The sequence below is a fragment of the Dipodomys spectabilis genome, unplaced genomic scaffold (genome assembly GCF_019054845.1).
Source record: "Dipodomys spectabilis isolate Male_0828 unplaced genomic scaffold, ASM1905484v1 ptg000363l, whole genome shotgun sequence".
Classification (NCBI taxonomy): domain Eukaryota; kingdom Metazoa; phylum Chordata; class Mammalia; order Rodentia; family Heteromyidae; genus Dipodomys; species Dipodomys spectabilis.
This window is the reverse complement of record NW_024871040.1, coordinates 2,834,575-2,855,070: the sequence shown is the minus strand read 5'-3', so window position 1 is coordinate 2,855,070 and position 20,496 is coordinate 2,834,575. Positions and strand designations below refer to the sequence as shown.

Sequence of the window (20,496 nt, the reverse complement as noted above, 5' to 3'; positions counted from 1 at the left end):
AAGCTATACCTCCAACCCCAGGTTAACACCAAAGATTAAAATGACTGCCAGCAACTTGGAGATGTCAAAGTACTATTTGTACATTTTACTTGTGTTTTGACCAGGTAACATGCATGTTACAAGATTTAAAATTCACAAAAGGCTGTGGTAGAAATGCTGATGACTCAAATCCAAACATTGTCAGTTCCCTCCCAAGGCAGCACCCCTTCATAGGGGCAGCTGTGTTCTGCTCTTTACTTTTGTTAATACTTAACAGCACATCTTGGAAGCACATCTAGCTGTACATAGTTTGTCTTTCTTGCAAAGGCTGTCAGGATTTGTTTAACCCTCTCTTCTTGGGGGTACACTCAGTTTACTAATGTCTTCTTATCACACACTCACTCCCAGAATATACTATCTATACCTGGTAGGTTTAATTCCTATTAATGCAGCCACTGGGTTAAAAGAGTTGACACATTCACACAAAATGGTGCTGCCCACATGCTCTCCTTACACACTGAAAACAGGACCTGCCTCCAACCCCAGCCTCATAATCCAGAAAGGTAACTGGCTGTGACTCTATCACTATGATGGGAAAAAACCTTATTAGGAATGGGATAAAAAAAAAATCTCATCATAGCCAGGCACTGGTGGCTCACACCTGTAATCCTAGCTACTTAGGAGGCTGAGATCTGAGGATCGCAGTTCAAAGCCAGCCCGGGCAGGAAAGTCCATGAAACTTTTATCTCCAATAAACCACCAGAAAAACAGAAGTGGCACTGTAGCTCAAGTGGTAGAGCACTAGCCTGGAGCTGAAGAGCTGAGGGACAGCGTTGAGGCCCAGAGTTCAAGCCCTACGACCGACAAAAACAAAAAATAAAAACAGAAAAAAAAATCTCCTCATAAACTTGGTGAAGGTAGCTTATACCTGTAATACTAGGAGGCAGAGATCTGAAGATCACAATTCAAAGCCAACCTGGGAAGCAAAATCTGGAGACTCTTTTTTTTTTTTTGGGGGTCCGGTCGTGGGGCCTGAACTCTGGGCCTGGGCGCTGTCCCTCAGCTCTTCAGCTCAAGGCTAGCGCTCTACCACTTGAGCCACAGCACCACTTCCGGCTTTTTTCTTTTTGCTTATGTGGTGCTGAGGAATTGAACCCAGGGCCTCAGGCATGCAAGGCAAGCGCTCTACCACTGAGCCACCTTCCTAGCCCATCTGGAGACTCTTACCTCTAATTAACCACCAAAAAAAAGCCAGAAGTAGAACGGTGGTTCAAGTGGTTGAGCAGCAGCCTTGAGGGAAAACCAAAACAGTAACAACAACAACAACAAACAACTACAGGACAAGAGACTAGGCATGAGTGGCTCCTGCTTGTAATTCTAGCTACTCAAGAGGCTAAGATCTGATGATTGTGATTTGGAGCCAACCAAGGCAGCAAAAGTCCATGAGACTTTTATCTCCAATCAACTATCAAAAGGGTTGGAAGTGGGTCTGTGGCTCTCAATGGTAGAGCACTAGCCTTGAGCACAAAAGCTCAGGGACAGCAGGGCTGGGAAGGTGGCTCAGTGGTAAAGTGCTTGTCTTGGATGAATGAGGCCCTGGGTTTGATTCCTCAGCACAACATAAGCAGAAAAAGCCAGAAGTGGCACTGTGGCTCAAGTGGTAGAGCACTAGCATTAAGCTGAAGAGCTGAGGGACAGCGCCCAGGCCCAGAGTTCAGGCCCCATGATGGACCAAAAAAAACCCCCAAACACTACAGGACAGTGTCAAGACCCCCAAGTTCAAGCCTCACTAACACACGAGAGAGAGAGAAGGAGGGACGAAGAAAACAAATGCATCAATGGTACTCACTAGACTAGACACTATGTTGAAAATGAATTTGTGAGTAAGGACAGGAGGGAAAAACTGAAGGAGAGGGAAGGGGTAACACTGTGCAATAAAAAATGTAATGTTGGGGCTGAAAATGTGGCTTAGTGGTAGAGTGCTTACCGAGCATGCATGAAGCCCTGGGTTCATTCCTCAGTACCACATAAACAGAAAAGGCCAGAAGTGGCATTGTGGCCCAAATGGTAGAGCACACTAGCCTTAGCACAGAGGGACAGAGCCCAGGCCCTGAGTTCAAGTCTTAGGACTGGCAAAAAAAAATGTAATGTACTCATTACTAGATTATGTAACAGTAACCCCTCTATATATCACCTTTATAATAATAAAAAAAGAAAAAAGGAACATATGAACTCAAAAAAAAACTTCATCATGTCTGTAAGAATCATTTCTGTTTTCTTTACTGAACATTCTAGAATCTTTGCTAGTTTTCTATTAGACTCTTATGGGAAGATAATTGCCCTTTTCTTTGATTTCTTTTCCACTTTTCTAAGGTCAGTTGTGGGGCTTGAACTCAAGCCTGGGTGCTGTCCCTGAGATCTTTTGCTCAAAGCTAGCACTCTTCCACTGTGAGCCACAGCTCTACTTCTCATTTTTGACTGAAGGCCATAAAATGAGTCATAACCACTGGAGATAAGAGTTACACAGGACTTTCCTGCCCAGGCTAGCCTCAAACCACAAGCCTCAGATATCAGTCCCTGGAGTAATTGGAATTGTAGGCGTAAACCACCAACACCCTGCTTTTTTTTTTTTTTCCATTTTTGATTTTATGAAACTTTCTGCCATATGATCTGAGTTATTTATTGGTTGGTACCAGTCCTGAGGTCTGAACTCAGGGCCTGAATGCTGTCCTGAGCTTTTGTGCTAAGGGTTAGTGCTCCACTAATTGAATCACAGTTCTATTTCTGGCTTTTTGGTGCTTAATTGGAGATAAAAGTCTCAAGTACTTTCCTCCTCAGACTGGCTTAACTGTGATCCCTAGATCTCAGCCACCTGAGTAGCTAGTATTATGGGTATTAAGTCACTGGCACCCAGATGTTTTTGTTTTGTGGAGATAGGCTCACAGGTAGCCAATATTGACCCTCAAACTCAATATTCTTCAACCTCAGCCACCTGAGTGCTTGGATTATAGTAGGAACACATAACCACCACTGGCTTTGTTTTTAATGCAGTCAAGTTTAGCATCTTTTCTTGCTACTGAGGTTTTTTTTGTTTGTTTGTTTGATTTTTTTTTTCTTTTTTCTTTTTTGTCTGTCATGGGGCTTGACCTCAGGGCCTGTGTGCTTCCTTGGGCTTTTTACTCAAAGCTAGAACTCTACTAATTTGAGCCACAACTCCACTGCTGGCTTTCTGGTGATGAGTCTCAGGGAGTTCCCTGCCTGAGCTGGCTTCAAACCATGATCCTCAGCTCTTAGCCTCCTGAGTAGTTAAGATTTACAGTTATGAGTCAACAGTGCCCTTGCCACTGAATTTTATGAAAAGATCTTCCTTTTAAGATTATATTAGAAAACATTTATGTTTTCTTCTAATTTACTGTTTAATCTTAAACACTTAAAGTCAGGCACCAGTGGCTCACACTTGTAATCCTAGCTACTCAGGAGGCTGAGATCTGAGGCTCTTGGTAGGAAACCTCTTGAAACTCTTATCTCCAATAAAGTACTCAAAAAAGCTGGAAGTGGTGCTGCAGTTCAAGTGGTTAGAGCACTCACCTTAAGCAAAGGAAGCTCAAGAACAGCACCCAGGCCCATAGTTCAAGCCCCAGGACTGACAAAAACAATTAAAACTGTTGATCAGTGGTAGGGCATGTGTTAAGCATAGGTGAAATCCCTGGGTTTGATCTCTAGCACTGTTAAAAGGGAAGAGAAGGAAGGAGAGAGAGACAAAGACAGAGAGACAGAAAGGGAGAGAGAGGGAGAGGCTAGTGGTTCATGCTTATAATCCTAGCTACTTGGGAGCTGAGAAAAGGAGGATTGCAACTCCAGGCCAGCCAAGACACAAAAGTTATTGAGATCCCTTCTCAACCTATAACTGGCACAATGGTACATGCTTGTCCTCCTAAGATACACAGGAGGCTGAGATTGGGAGGACAGTGGTTCAAGGCTCGCCTAAAGAGAAAAATCTACAAGACTTCATCTCAATAGAAAGAAATTGGCACTTTTATCACTCCAGCTATGACAGGAAGCCTCCTAAGATATAATTAGATCATGTTCCAGGTACATGCTTGGATATCTCATAAGCCATCAGTGCACAAAAGAGCTGGAGGCATGACTGGGTAGTAGAGTCCCTTTCTAGCAAGCATAAGGCCCTGAGTCGAACCCCAGTACCCCCTTCCAAACAAACAAACACAAATAACTGTTGATCTACTTGGTATTAATTTTGTTATAAGGTATGCAAGAAGGGTCTAACTTTATGGACCTTGAGAGCTTGTTTGGAGGTTCTAGCAGGGGAGCACAGCTATTTGTATACTCTTGACCGAAGACCGGTCCTCCTGTATCGGGGATGGTCGTCCTCTTCCACCCAGCGTGCAGCTTCAGGAGGGATGCACATGGAGCGGTGAGGGAGGAAGGGGACACCCGCCTAACCAGCCAGATCAGCCGAATCAACCCTGGCCATCAATGGGGTGACAGATGTCACAGCCAGATCGCCCTCACATCCAGGGTCTAACTTTATGCTCTTACAGATGGCAATCTCGATGTTGCTCTGCCCTCTCCCATAGTTTATGATTTACTTTTATCACAGAGTTCCTGATGTATTTGTGATTATTTCTGAGCCTCCTAACGTTTCTCTATATTTCTATCTCTTCTGAGAGCAGAAAAAGAGCATGACTACTACTAAGATTCTACCCCTCTAATAGAGGTTTTATCACAATGGCCTTGAACAGTGCAGTATGTAGGCCCCTAGACATCACATCATCATGGCCTAGAGCTGTTGTGCATGTAGGCCTTTGAGAATCCCAGCCCATTGTCCTGGGAAGACTTGCATGTGAACAGAAGACTGGTTGTACCCTCAGAAATTGTGCACTAGAATGGACACAAAAGACCTATGATGCATGAAGAGCTAGTGGAGGCTACATGGAGCCTCTCATTGGGTTTGGAGACTAATATGGCCCACAGGCTATCCAATGATCTCAAAGATCATGTACCTCTCTCCTAGAGATACCTTATTAACCATTGCAGCAGGCACCTAAGATGCACCTTCCCATAAGGCCCATCCCATCTAGTGAGAGCTCTGCTTATTTTTTCTTCAATATACCTTTGCCATTTTACTTCTCCTCTGTGTCTGTGGACTCCTTCTTGGAGACCACAGAGACAAAGACCTCCATCTAGGTGTTAGGTTTTTTTGGTATTACTTCCACCAGAATCAGTCTCAAATATTGCAGCTTCATAGTATCTCCAATAAAGAGTAGGGCTTGAACACAGGGGTTGTGCACCATCCCTGAGCTTTTTTTATCAAGGCTAACACTCTACCACTTTGAACCACAGCTCCACTTCCAGTTTTCTGGTGGTTAATTAGAGATAAAAGTCTCATGGATTTTCTTACCTGGGCTGGCTTCAAACCACAATCACCTGGTCTCAACTTCCTAAGTAGCTAGTATTACAGGTATGACCACTAGTGCCTGGTGAAAGTAGTTTTAAAGGTGTAGATTGTGAAGATTCTTATCTGACAAATTGAGGGCAAGCTGCTGTGAAGTGTATATGGTAGTCTGTTCTTATGTTATCTACAACATTTTACTGAAATTCAAAAGTTTATATTGTGTAACAGTGTTCTAAAATTCATTCATCCTGAATGAAGCATTGAAGAAACCATATTTATTTAACATGTTCTATTTTTTTAGTATTATGTTGGTTATATGAAACTGACAAGTAATTGGGCTACAGTTCTACTTTTGGCTTTTTGCTGGTTAATGGGAGATAAGAGCTTCTTGGACTTTCCTACCCCTCTGGCTTCAATCTTCAATCTTCAGGTCCTAGCCTCCTGAGTAGCTAGGATTATAGGCATAAGCCACCAGTGCCTGGCTGCTACTCTCCTTTTATTACCTTTGTCTTCACAATTTCCCGACCACTGCTTGCATTTTTCATCTGAACTTTGGAATCAGTTTATAGAAAACCACCTTCATCATAAACCCTGTGGGGAACTGGTTAACATCTAAATTAATGTACAGCGCCATCTTTGAAATCTCTGTATGTCCAGCCATGCTTAGGGTCTTTTTGGAAGCCTTGTAAATCATTTTTCTACAGATCTGGCATATGTGTGGTAAGTTTATTGCCAGGTATTTTTGTTTGGTTTTTTTTTTGGGGTCCGGTTGTGGGGCCTGAACTCTGGGCCTGGGCGCTGTCCCTCAGCTCTTCAGCTCAAGGCTAGCACTCTACCACTTGAGCCACAGCGCCACTTCCGGCTTTTTTCCTTTTTGCTTATGTGGTGCTAAGGAATCAAACCCAGGGCCTCAGGCATGCAAGGCAAGTGCTCTGCCACTGAGCCACCTTCCCAGCCCTGCCAGGTATTTTATTCCACATGTAGCTAACAGCTTGAGGGTTCCTCATGCACTTTAAAGTGGTCTAGACCTTACAGCACTGTGCTAGTGTACACAAGTCCTTATGCAATTGCTTTGCCCAGTACCTGCAGGATCAGGCTGGCAACCATAGGTTGGTGACACTGGAAGCACTGCCCCTGGAGTAGGAGGTGAGCATATGGATTGTCACAGATTCTATCATCTTAAGAAAAGATCCACTTGAGTTGGAGGTGTGGCGTAGGTAGGAGAGCACCAGCCAACAAGTGAAATCAAGCATCAAAAAGTGAGTTCAAGGGCTGGGAAGTTGGCTCAGTGGTAGAGCGCTTGCCTTACATGCATGAGGCCCTGGGTTCGATTCCTCAGCACCACATAAGCAAAAAGAAAAAATCCAGGAGTGGTGCTGTGACTCAAGTGGTAGAGCTCTAGCCTTGAGCTGAAGAGCTGAGGGACAGTACCAGACCCAGAGTTCAGGCCCCACAACCAGACCAAAAAAAAAAAGTGAGTTCAAGCTGGGTGCTGCTGGCTCATGCCTGTAATCCTATTCAGGAAGCTGAGGTCTGAGGACATGGTTCAAAGCCCGGGCAGGAAAGGCCATGAGACTCTTATCTCCAATAAACCACTCAGAAAACCAGAAGTGGTGCTATAGCTCAAGTGGTTGAGTGCTTGCCTGAGTTGAAGAGCTAAGGGACAGCTCCCAGGCCCAGAGTTCAAGCCCCACAACTGACAAAAAAAAAAAAAAGTGAGTTCAAGTCTTCATCTCAGACAATTGAAAAGATTCACTGAATAAACCTTGTTTGGACCCTGAATGGAGGAGGTAGGGAGGAGATAGAAATGAGACATTTGGAGATGACCAGTAAAATCTGAATGTAATGAAAGCATTAAATGATTACTTTTACTTATAATAGCATTATGGGCATATGAGAGAGTATCCTCAGAGAGGATATACACCAAGCAAGTATTCCATCATTATATTGCAATTTCCCACCTTTTTTGCTATAATTTCTGTGTTACAAAAATGTAACAATATGCTGGGCACCTGTGGCTCATGCCTGTAATACTAGCTACTTAGGAGGCTGAGATCTGAGAGTTCAAGCCCCATGACCAACATTTTTTTAAAATGTAGTCATATATGCAAAAAAATTAAAGTACAGGGGCTGGGAATGTGGCTTAGTGGTACAATGCTTGCTTTGCAGGCATGAAGCCCTAGGTTCAATTCCTCAGTACCACATATACAGAAAAAGCTGGATGTGGCACTGTGGCTTAAGTGGTAGAGTGCTAGCCTTGAGCAAAAGAATCTCAGGGACAGTGCCTAGACCTTGAGCTCAAGTCCCAGGACTGGCAAAAAAATTAAAGTACATCATATGCATGTATAGAAATATCACAATGAAACCCCTTTATAAAATTAATATTTGCTAATGAAGAAAATAATTAAATGTCCAATCTGATACAGTAGTTCACAATTGTCTTAGCTACTTGGGAAGTAGAAAGAGGACAATTTCAAGTTGAGGCTAGTCCAGAGAAAGTAAGACCCTATTTCAGAAACAACAACAAAAATCTGTGTATCAGGCCTCAAGAGGTCCAGAACTTGGCTGGGTGCTAGTGGCTCACACCTATAAACCTAGCTACTCAGGAGGCTGAGATCTGAGGATTGGGGTTTGAAGCCATCTGGGGCAGGAAGACCATGAGACTCTTATCTCCAATTAACCACCAAAAACACCGAAATGGGGCTCAAGTGATAAGAGTACTGCCTTGAACAAAAAAGCTAAGGGGCAGTACCTAAGCTTTGAGTTCAAGGTACAGTACTAGCAAAAAAAAAAAAAAAAAAAGGTTACAATGGTAAAATAATATTGAAATGGTTACCATGGGTTGGGAAATGAGGTGCAAGGATAGAGTAAGTTGATCCTTCCCTGAACATATATTTTCATCTATTCAAAAAGTTTTTTAAGTATAGAAATGGATGTTCAAGGTTATCATATGCCTGCTAACTGTGTCAGTAGATGTATGTAGATACATGCTAGGTCACTATTGGTTGATTAACAATATACATTTTTAAGAAAGATTCTCTTAACATGGAACTATATCATTCTTTCTGAGAAATACCCATCTTGCTACTACTCAGAAAGTTCTATTAAATGCTGTGGAACTCAGTAAGACAAGAGTTTCACTGAGGATTTTAATGAAATCAATAAGTTACAGTTTTATCTCTCCATGTGGAATTGTCTGTCCAATTTTGCTACGCAAGATGTAAAAATTTTTGGAATCCTGTGTGTGTGTGTGTGTGTGTGTGTGTGTGTGTGTGTGTGTGTGTGTGTGTGTGTGTGTGTGTGTGTGTGTGTGTGTGTGTGTGTGTGTGTGTGTGTGTGTGTGTGTGTGTGTGTGTGTGTGTGTGTGTGTGTGTGTATGTGTATGTTTGGGTTTTGGTTTTTTGCTAGTCCTGGGGCTTTCACTTGGGGCCTAGAGTGCTGTTCCTGAGCTTTTATGCTCAAGGCTGACACTCTACTACTTGAACCACAGCTGTACTTCTGGCTTTTTCCATATTTAACTGGAAATAAGTGTCTCATGGAGTTCACTGCTCAGGTTGACTTTGAATTGCAATCCTCAGAACTCAGCCTCCTGAGTAGCCAATATTGCAAGTGTAAGCTATTGTGCCTGGGTTGGAATTCACTTTTTTTTTTGAGAAAGTATCAATGGTATTAGAGGGGCCAGGTATGTGAATACAGGCTTGTAATCACAGATACACAGAAAACAGGTATGGGGGAATCAAAGTTGCAGGCTATCCAGAGCAAAAGGTTCCTGAGACCCTATGTCAACCAATAAAAAGGTGAACCATGGTATACACCTGTCATCACAGATATATGGGAAACATAAATAAGAGGATCATAGGTCAGGCCAGCCAGGCAAAAGTAAGATTCTATTCAAAAAATAAAAAAGGAAAAAGGACTAGGACTGGAGGGTGAAGTCCTGTCAACTCTAATTTTCTAGTGGTCAACAATTTTGTTCAGTTTTTCAAAATCACAGGCATCAAGTTAAGCAAAATAGTCCTGTGTAATTCACAATGGTATGAAACAAAGGGAAGAAGAAATGACCCAGAGGGCCATATACAGGACAGAGTTTTTTGGTCTTAAGGATCCAAAAACCAAAGAGGTCCGGGGCCAGAGGTACTAGCTCAGATGTACATAGAATGAAGCAGGTAAGAGTAAGGACAGAGGAGCAAAGAGAGATATGCTGTAGAAAGCCACTACCAGAAGAAGACATAAAATTCAGTGTGATCATCCAATTCCTAAATCATGCTGTCTAGGGCAAGAAAGTATGGCTCTCTGCTTCAAGAGGCCTGTAGCACATTGCATAAAGAATGAGATTCCTTTGGCTGGGAAAATATGAGAGACAATTAGGCAAATGTCCTCAGAAGATGTGCCTTGGACAGGTTCTGACAAAATTCCACATCTGCAAGTAGGCAGAGTAGGGGCTGAATATGCTGGCTCAAGCACATAATCACTACATGGTGGGGAGGCAGAGATTGGGGAATTGAGGTTCTAGGCTAGCCTAGGCAAAAGAAACTCAAGAGGCTCCATTTCACTATGTCTGGGTGAAGTTAAGAACACCCCAGAGCATCAACTTTCAATTTGTGTCACCATGTACAGGGCCAGTCCTATCATCTACCAGGAGTCTCACTTATTAAGTAGAACTCTTATAATATAGCCAGGCCTGGGGTGTCATGATCTAGGCATGATCTAGGTTACATAGCGAGTTTGAGGCCAGCCTGGGCTGTCTAACAATACCTTGTTTAAAAAAAATTCAGAAGCCGGGCGCCGATGGCTCACGCCTATAATCCTAGCTACTCAGGAGGCTGAGATCTGAGGATCACGGTTCAAAGCCAGCCTGGGCAGGAAAGTCTGTGAGACTCTTATTTCCAATAAACCACTAGAAAATCTGAATTGGCACTGTGGCTCAAGTGGTAGAGCGCTCTCCTTGAGCTGAAGAGCACAGGGACAGCACCCAAGCCCAGAGTTCAAGCCCCATGACCGACCAAAAAAAAAAAAAAAATTCATATGGTGGCTAGGAAGGTGGCTCAGTGGTAGAGTGCTTGCCTTGCATGCATGAGGCCCTGGATTTGATTCCTCAGCACCACATAAGCAGAAAAAGCCAGAAGTGGCGCTAGGGCTCAAGTGGTAGAGCACTAGCCTTAAGCTGAAGAGCTCAGGGACAGTGCCTAGGTCCAGAGTTCAGGCCCCACGACGGAAAAAAAAAAAATTCAGACAGATCTAGAGCATCTATGTGGGCAATCTCTTCTTGTGCAATATGGTGGATGCTGTCCTTCATTAAGTAACCTAGAGATTATAAGTATTTCATGTGATAATGAAGCAAGGATGAATTATAAGTCATAATCAATATTAACAAATTGATTAGAGTTGATGATATCACTTACACATGATTCCTTTACAATGTCACCTGGTTCTTATTTTTGATATCATAGCTGGCACCTGATGCTCTCAACAATATTAATTGTCAAATAACAGTTACTTGCTATGTTCTTAACACTGAATTATGAATTTTTTTAAAGTAGTACACTAGTACTTAATATTCCTTTAAAAAACTTTCAGTGAGCCTAAATTTTTCTATTATTGAGGCTTTTTATATTGAAAGCTGATGGTTAGTTTTGTACTATTTTATGTTTAGTTTGTATGCTTTAATGGTTGTGGAGATATGAAAGATTAAGAGACAATTTGAGTCAGTTTTTTTTTACAGTGTGAGCTAATCTTGTGAGCTAATACAGTCTATATCCATCTTTTCCTTACCTGTTCCCACCTGTAAGATTTAGAATAGAAGGGTTTTCAACAGTCTGTCTGATTGCTAGAGTGTAAATGAGAAAATACTTCATTCCTTTTTTGTTGATGTTATTCCAAGACCAGGACTTGAACTTAATACCTGACACTTTGCTTACTGGCTGGTACTCTACCAACTAAGTCAAGCCTCCAATCCCAAAATAATTCATTCCTGAGAGGCTCAGAATAAAGTGGGGTCTAGAACAGGGTTTCATTGAAACTATTCAAGTGATTAGAACCCAAAAAAAGTTGTGGTACATGTAAATGGCTCCATCCTTCATTCTACTTTATACTCTGGATAGGCTCTTCTTTTTTGTTTCTGTGTTAAATCTTCTATAATTTTAAGATCCCTCAACGTGGTTCTACCTACTGAGATGAAAAATTAAAGTGGGTTAAAAAGGAAAAAAGAGAGGAAGGGAAGGGGTGACATTGTCCAAAAAGAATGTTCTCATTACCTGTCTTACATAATTGTAACCCCTCTGTTCATCACCTTTAATAATAATAATAATAAAAAGTTAAAGTTAAAAAAAGGATGTCAGGTGCCGATGGCTCATGCCTGTAATCCTAGCTACTCAGGAAGCTGAGATCTGAGGATCACAGTTCAAAGCCAGCCCATCCAGAAAAGTTCCCATTAGACCCTTATTTCCAATTAACTACTTAAAAACCAGAAGTAGCACTGTGGCTCAAAGTGGTAGAGTATTAACCTTAAGCAAAAGAGCTCAGGGACAGCACCTGGGCCCTGAGTTCAAGCCCCATGGCCAACAAAAGAAAGAGAGAGAGATTACAACTGAGAGGGGCTAGAGAGGCCACTGGGAATACCAGAGGCTAATATCCCAGGATGGGAGAGATGAGCTGGAGGATGCATTGCCAGGGAAGGAGTGACTTAAAACAATATATAAACAGTAACAATCACCTGGGTTTTGGCTATTTCAGTCCTACTAGAGGACTGATCAGGACTCACATAGACCCCTTTGGTGGTATTACAATAAATAGAGGAGGGAGTTATTGATAGATATGGGGTAAAGTATTAGAACATCTTTTTAAAAAGTATGTGTGGCATATGTGGAGAGAAAACAATGTAGCAATGTTAACAACTGATACATAGTCATGTTTACCTTACTATTCTTTAGACTTTCCCATAGACTTCATATTTTTTTTAAATAAAAATGGGGATGGAAACCAGAGTAAAGGAAAACAAATGTTTGTAAAATATGTTTGCAGCAAAATACTAATTTTATAAAATGCAACATTACTTGTAATTATTATCTTTTTATAATATAATATTAGTAATATTAGCATTATTATCCTTTTTTTGGGGGGAGGTCCGGTCGTGGGGCCTGAACTCTGGGCCTTGGTGCTGTCCCTCAGCTCTTCAGCTCAAGGCTAGCACTCTACCACTTGAGCCACAGCTCCACTTCCAGCTTTTTTTCTTTTTGCTTATGTGGTGCTGAGGAATCGAACTCAGGGCCTCATGCATGCAAGGCAAGTGCTCTACTACTGAGCCACCTTCCCAGCCCAGCATTATTATCTTTTGAAGAAAGAATATGCCCAAGAGACAAGACAGCTAAAAGAAAAACTCTTCTGTGTCACACTTGTTGACTGCATCTCCATAGCAGGCAACAGGAGAGGCTCCAGGAAGTGTGGGAATCAGTTACCATTAGTGCCAGCCAGCACACCTGCCTAGTAGAGGAATAATCACCTGTGTTCCTATCCTTATAAAAACAGGTGTAGAGCCGGGCACCGGTGGCTCACTCCTGTAATCCTAGCTACTCAGGAGGCTGAGACCTGAGGATCACGATTCAAAGCCAGCCTGGACAGGAAAGTCCATGGGACTCTTATTTCCAATAAACCACTAGAAAACCGGAAGTGGCACTGTGGCTCAAGCGGTAGAGTGCTCACCTTGAGCTGAAGAGCACAGGGACAGCGCCCAAGTCCAGAGTTCAAGCCCCACGACTGACAAAACAAAACAAAACAGGTGTGGGTAACTTACCTGAAGTAATCGCAGGATGCAGCCAACAGGATGCGATGGGCCTCGATGTGTCTCCCCTCTACCACCAGGACAACATCAAATAGGATCCCACTGTCCCGGAGAGCCAGAAGTCCCCTGAGCAGGGCCTGGGAGTGCTGTGTGCTTCGGTAGGTATTGTTGGCACAGTGCGGGTTGGATGGTTGTGTAGGCAACTTGCACAGCTGGGTGAACACCTGTTCCTCCGCCATCCTGACAGCCACACCAGCCCTCACTACTGCGGCCCTGTCAGCTGGCAAGACAGAAGAGACAAGGAGTGAGCAGGCGGTAGTACCTTACCACACACACACACACACACACACACACACACACACACACACACACACACACACACACACACACACACACACTAGTTCTATATTCTACTATGCCTCATATCAGCTCACCTATGCCTTCCCTATCACCCCAAATCCTCTAGCTCCTGGTTACTTCACAGCTCTAATCCTACTTGGCTTTCATCCTATTTTGTTTCCTTCAGCACTGCAGTAAAACAGAGGGTTTTGAGCCAGTTATGGTGATGCTTGCTTGCAATCCTAGCTACTTAGGAGACTTAGGGAGAGTATTTCAAGTTTGAGACCAGCCTGGGCAACTTAGCAAGACTCTGTCTCAAAATATAAAAGGGGTTGGAAGCCAGGCATTGGTGGCTCACACCAATAATCCTAGCTACTCAGAAGGCTGAGATCTGAAAATCGCAATTCAGCACCAGCCAAGGCAGGAAAGTCCGTAAGATCATTGTCTCCAATAACCACTTCAGGCTTGGAATTCTCCCCTATGTAGAAACTCTACCCCAGAGCAATTTCCTTCCCCACCTTTTCACTTCCTTTGATCCATCTATTCCACTCAGTCCATACCTTCGCCCCCTACCCCCAGCCTTTCATTCCAAGCATACCACCAGCTCAGTCCTTAGTCCAGCCAACTGGCCTAGTTTCATAGGTGGCACATCTACCAGTTTGTTTTACCATTTTCTTTTCCTTTCTTTTCTTTTTTCTTTTTTGGTCACTCATGGGGCTTGAACTCTATGCCTGGGTACTGTCCCTAGGCTCTTCAGCTCAAGGCAAGCACTCTACCACTTGAGCTACAGCACCACTTCTGGTTTTCTGGTGGTTAACTGGAGATAAGAGTCTCCCAGACTTTTCTGCCTGGGCTAGCTTTGAACCACAATCCTCAGATCTCAGCCTCCTGAGTAGCTAGGATTACAGGCATGAGCCACCGGCACCTGGATTTTTCTTTTCTAAGTCTTGTGTTCTTCAGCCCACTGGTTCTGACTCCTCCTCTCTCCTATTCAGAGAGCCACCCTCTTACTCTTCAATTGGCTACCTCACTGGGTGAGGAGCACAGAAATGATGCTCCAACTGATTTCCCTAACTCTTGCCTCATTCTTCTCAGCTCTTCTGTCTAGACTGCATGAAGATCCCAGAACAACCCCAGGAGTATACCATCTGACTTCCTAGACACTGGCCTCCATGTGACCTCACTCAAAACCTCTTTCAAACCAAGCGCCAGTGGCTCACTCCTGTAATCCTAACTACTAAGGAGGCTGAGATCTGAGGGTCACGGTTCAAAGCCAGCCTAGGCAGGAAACTCCATGAGACTCTTATCTCCAATTAACCACCAGAAACTGGAAATGGTGCTGTGGTTCAAGTGGTAGAGCGCTAGCCTTGAGTTGAAGAGCTGAGGGACAGTGCCTAGGCCCAGAGTTCAAGCCCCATGACCTGGGGGGGATTCTTTCAAGATCTTTTTTCTGTCCAGACACTAGCTAGTCCTTAGACCAAAAGAGGTATCTGTCAACCCCTCAATACTTTCAGTGCCCCTCCTAGACCTCTTACACAAGTCTGTATTGTCAGGATCTAGCTTCTACTCCATCGCCTTAGTGGGAATAACAGAAATATGCCCCACCCCACTGGAATCAATCTTACCTATATACAAGGAAATTTAGGCTTCTGGAGGGCTTTGTCTAATAAACACCTCAAAGTTCCTATGGCCAATTTGCTACCCTTGGCTCCTATCCCCAAACCACAACCAACCATGTAGTGGAGACAGATTGTATCAATAGGCACTAAGTCACATCTGTGAGCATAATAAAGCACAGCAACCCACCTAACCCAGGAATGGACAGATGATAGCTACTCCCTGAACACCCATTGCAAGAATAAATATGAAGCTATGTGCTAGGGGTTCATGTCTATAATCCCAGCTACTCAGGAAACTGAGACCTGAGAATCAAGGTCCAAAAGCCAGCCTGGGCAGATAAATCAAGACTCTTGTCCCCAACTAACCAAAAAAGAAAAGAAAAAGCTGGAAGTGAAAGCATAGTTCAAGTGATAAAGCACCAGTTGTGGCAAAAATGCTAAGGGAGAGCTAGAGTTGAACCCCAATATTAACACATACATAAGAGAGTGAGAGAGTGAGAGAGAGAGAGAGAGAGAGAGAGAGAGAGAGAGAGAGAGAGAGAGAGAGTATGTCAGTGGCTCATACCTATAATCCTAGCTACTCAGAAGGCTGAGATCTGAGGGTCACATTTCAAAGCCAGCTTGGACAGGAAATGCATGAGACTCTTGTCTTCAATTAGACACCAGAAAGTAGAGCTGTGGCTTCAGTGGTGGAGCTCTAGCCTTGAGCAAAAGCAGCTCAAGTACAGCACCCAAGCCCTGAGTTTAAGCCTCAAGACTGGCACATGCACAAGTGCACATGCACATGCATGCGTGTGCACGCGCGCGCACACACACACACACACACACACACAGAAAAGATGAATACTATTTTTTTTTAAAGGCTACTTCCTTGGGCATGCAAAGCACGTTTACCATTTGTCAAGCACAATTAAAGGAATTTAGTTAGGTATTGAGTAGGGCATAAAACAAGTTCATTGCTAGGGAGGAGAATAGCCTTAGAGTGCAACAAAATTAATCCATGTGACAGCCAGAAGTATTGTCCAACACTTATGAGCATAATCCCAACACTTATGAGGCTGAGACAGGAGGATCCCAAGTTTGAGCCTGACTAGGCTATACACCAAGACCTTGTTTCCAAAAAAGATGTTTTAAAGATTGTACAATGCACTGATCATCACCAAAACATCTGTCCTTGAGTGGACACATATTAGGTCCAAGAAAGTCAACCAAGCCAGTGCCAGTGGCTCACGCCTGATATCCTAGCTACTCAGAAGGCTGAGATCTGAGGATCGTGGTTCAAAGCCAGCCCAGGAAGGAAAGTCCATGAGACTCTTATCTCCAATAATCCACTCAGAAAAACGGAAGTGGCTGGCGCTGTGGCTCAAGTGGTAGAGCAGTTGCCTTGAACCGAAAAGCTCAGGGACAGTGCCCAGGCCCTGAGTTCAAGCCACACAACAACAACAACAACAACAACAACAACAACAACAACAACAACATCAACCAAACCACAGGCAACAATTAAAATGAGCAAATTCAGGATTTAGCCATCAAAGTTGAAAACACAGAAAGCGAAAACAAGTTGCAGAATATGTATAGTATAACCTTATTGTTGTCAAAATCTTTTAAAATAATAAAAGCCAAATTTGAGGTCATAATTATCTTCAGGAAAGAAAAAGGGAATTTAAAGAAAAAGACTAATTATTATCTGATTTAGTTCCTAAATGCAAACTATTTAAGTGAAATTCTTTTTTTATTGTGAAAATACTTTACAGAGGGGTTACAATTACATGGGCAAGATAATGAGTACATTTCTTTTTTTTTTTTTTTTTTTGTCGGTCATGGGGCTTGAACTCTGGGCCTGGGTGCTGTCCCTCAGCACTTCAGCTCAAGGCGAGCACCCTACCACTTGAGCTACAGCGCCACTTCCGGTTTTCTGGTGGTTTATTAGAGATAGGAGTCTCACAGTCTTTCCTGCCTGGGCTGGCTTTGAACCGCGATCCTCAGATCTCAGCCTCCTGAGTAGCTAGGGTTACAGGCGTGAGCCACCGGCGCCCGGCAATGAGTACATTTCTTATCAAGCATTGTAGCCTCCTCTTGTTTCCCCTTCCCATCCTCCCCTCCCCCCCCAAGTGAAATTCTTATATATATTTCTGAACCTGTAATACATTCACAGGATTCAAAATCAAAAGGCAAAGAAGGTTATATTAAAACATTTTAACTGCCTCCCTCTTTTGCCCCAACAAGATCTTCTCCTATTGAAAGTTACAATTTCACTGGGTGCCACACCTATAATCCTAGATCATGGTTTGAAGCCAGCTGAGGTAGGAAAGCCCATGAGACTCTTATCCAATTAGCCACCAAAAAAAAAAAAAAAAAAAAAAAACAGAAGTAAAGCTGTGGCTCAAGTGGTAGAGACCTAGCCTTGAGCACAAAAACTCAGGGACAGTGTTGGAGCCCTGAGTTTAAGTCCCAGGACTTAAAAAAAAAAGGAAGGTACACAAAAAAGTTACAATTTCACCCTCCAAAACACCTGTCCAGAGGGCATCTATGGAGTATAGATACAGTATATCTACATACAGTATAACTGTTACCTAACAGTAGACATACTGCATTCCTCCACAAATCCCTCCCACAGCCCATTGTTTGGATAAACATGACGTATTTAAACAATCCTAGTGAGTCATTTGGATTAATTCCAATAGTTTGTTATTACAAGTAAATGTTGCATTAAAGTTTAGAAGTGCCATATTTGCAGCAGATACCCAAGGAAAAAAATTCCTAGATACAGAACTGCTGGGACATTTTAATTTTAATGTGTATTTGTCACTTTTAACGAATGCTACTAAATTATCCTCCCTGAAAGTTGTGCCAATTATTCTCCTACCAGAAAATCATAGAAATATTTGGGCAACTTCTAGCTCACTAAGAAATGTTTCTTTTATATCTTTGCTAATTTAGACAAACTATCTTTTAAAGTAGTACATTTTTATAATAAATGAGGTTTTGTAAAATAAAGCATTAAGTGGAAAGATATCACACCCTTCTTTATTCCTTCTAGATTATGCCTGTCCTTCTATAATAATAATAAAATGCTCTTAGAATCTCACTCCCTGACATTCTCATCTACATTTTCATTTGTCAGAGACTTATTCTATCTTTAAGGCCTTTCCTAAGTCCTTCCCCAACCACAAATCTGTAACATCTCCAAGCAAGGTCCCTCCATTCTGAACAGTTAAAGCTTTTGGGAAAAACAGAAAGGAATTTTTCTATCCCAAATAGTTACAACGTGAAGGTAAAATTACTTTTCGTATAAATGTAGAAATGAAAATCAAATGCATTTTAAGGAATTTTCGACTCTACCATTTACTGAGTAGTCTGCTCTCAAGGCCCCCTAGTCCTGGACTAGTCTTGATCAAGGCAATGGAGACAGTTTGTGAAGAGCAGAAAGAGAGGGTGGGTTCTAATTTCCACAGGGAGCGATGGTCTGCAATTGAATGAGTTAACAGACAGCAGATTTGGAGCATCTTAAATACTCAGGTTCAGGCCCCTCAGAGGCCTGGAAAAGCGCGGGGGGGGGGGGGGGGCGCTCAGGGAGGAGCCCAGGGCTGAAGGTAGTGATGCCCCCTGCATTTTCAGGGCCCAGGTCTGTTTGTTCAACTCGTGCAGTATCTAAAATAACTGGGACCCTAACGCCAGATGCTTCAGGACCAGGCGATTTTGCACTGGAGGAGGGATCTATCGTCAGCGTTTTGGACCAGGTGATTTTGCACTGACAGAGGGATCTCTGGATCTCTGTCGTCACTCAGAAAACCGGGAAAGACAGCCGGGCCTGGCGTCTGCGTCTGCAGCCCTTAGCCCCACCACCCCCAGTTCTGACGCGCGGCTGAGGAAACTGAGGCTCCTCAGGCCAAGGTCAGAAGTCAGGCCAGGTGGCAAGCTTGGACAAGACCCACCCGCCTGTTGCAGGTCCCACCTCAGCAGCGCCTACCGTTGCGCGGCCGGGTAAGGCCACACTCGGACCCGCCACAGGCGACAGGACCTGACCGGAGGCGACAAGGCCAGTCTGTCTGCAGCGGCACGGAAGCCTCAGACTCCCAGCCCCCAGCAAAGCACCAGCCCGGACAGAACGCGCCCGGGGGTCCCTCCTGCCGCGCCCCCCGCCACGTCAGGCCGCGGGCTCCTGTCAGGCCGCTGCCCCCCGGGCCTCCGGCCCGCGCTCGCCCTCACACGCCTCTCGCTGGTCCGGGACCCCGCACCCATCACCCTGCCTCCAGCCTCCTGCAGCCCGAGCTCACCACAACCCGCCCACCCGGCCCACACGGCCCAAGCCTCGCAGCTGACCTGGTGGCGCCGCAAGCTGAGGCCGCTCTCGTAGGAGGCGGAGGCGGGGCGGGGCTTCGGTAGTCACGTGGTACCATGCGCCTGCGCAACCTCAGGCCTGCGGGAGCCGCCGGCGCGGGGCGGGGCGGGGCCGCAGCGCCGTGTTCTCAGCTACCCCGCGTCTAATGTATGATTGGTTGTCTTGTGACTCCTTAGGCGGCTCTCCTTTCCTTCGTTCTTGAAGGAGATGTGCGATCCTTTTGCGAGCCGGTCTTGGCACCTGACACCTGCCAGAACAGAAGGAATGATTAAAGAATGAGTAAAGAAACGAATGTCTTGGAGGTGTAAATCACCTTCGCCAGCTCTCTCGCTCAGTCTCTCTTTAGCTCTGTCATCTCTCCCGTACCTTTGCTCATCCTACTTCTCTTAGACCTGTCCTTGGGAGATCGCGCGCCCCCTGCTGGGTGTGGGGACGGTAGACAGCACAACAGCCGTTTCTGTTTTCCAGGATTCTAGCTGGAGTAAATCTGATTCCCAACATCAAAGCCTGTCACCAGCCGTCTTGAGGAGGATTTTATTCATTTTTTTTACTCCAGAGGATCCCATTCTGGATCCAAGGTTGCAGCTGCGGAGCCTCCTTATAAATGGGTGTGGAGTGTCCCACACCAGTGAAGTTTATGGAAAGGAAGCTGATGGCGCATATCTGTAATGCTAGCAACCCCAGAAGGTTGAGATCCGAGGATCGTGGTTCAAGGACAGCCTGGACAGAAAAGTCCATAAGATCTTATCTCCAGTTAACCACCAAAAAGATGGAAGTGGAAGTGTGGCTTAAGTGGTAGAATGTCAGCTTTAGTGTCCCCCACCCCTACAATTCCTAAATTGGAATATAATGCCCAGTATTACATTTTGAATATGAAATATCCTTCAGAGCATTATAAGCTCAAGATTCAGTCCCTAGCTGGTTCTTTGTGAGTATGTGTGTGCTGGTACTTGGGCTTAAACACTGAGTCTCTCTCTTTGGGTGTGGCTTTTTTGCTCAAGACAAGCAATCTACCACTTGAGCCAGA

General features: G+C 44.1%; 1 protein-coding gene across 3 annotated transcripts in view; it reads right to left on the bottom strand.

The window, feature by feature from the left end:
- Klhl22 (kelch like family member 22) overlaps nt 1–19,522 on the bottom strand; it is a 52,114-nt gene extending 32,592 nt beyond the window's left edge. The window contains exons 1-2 of one of the 3 annotated variants that reach the window (XM_042666151.1): nt 19,451–19,522; nt 13,182–13,449 (exon numbers count right to left, since the gene is read on the bottom strand). In XM_042666151.1, the coding sequence (XP_042522085.1) occupies nt 13,182–13,408 (227 nt within the window). In that variant the 5' untranslated portion in view covers nt 13,409–13,449; nt 19,451–19,522. Of the gene's footprint in view, nt 1–13,181; nt 13,450–19,340; nt 19,427–19,450 lie in introns of those variants that run through there. The other 2 variants (XM_042666154.1, XM_042666153.1) reach the window with 2 other exon arrangements.
- Between the last annotated feature and the right edge of the window lie 974 nt (nt 19,523–20,496).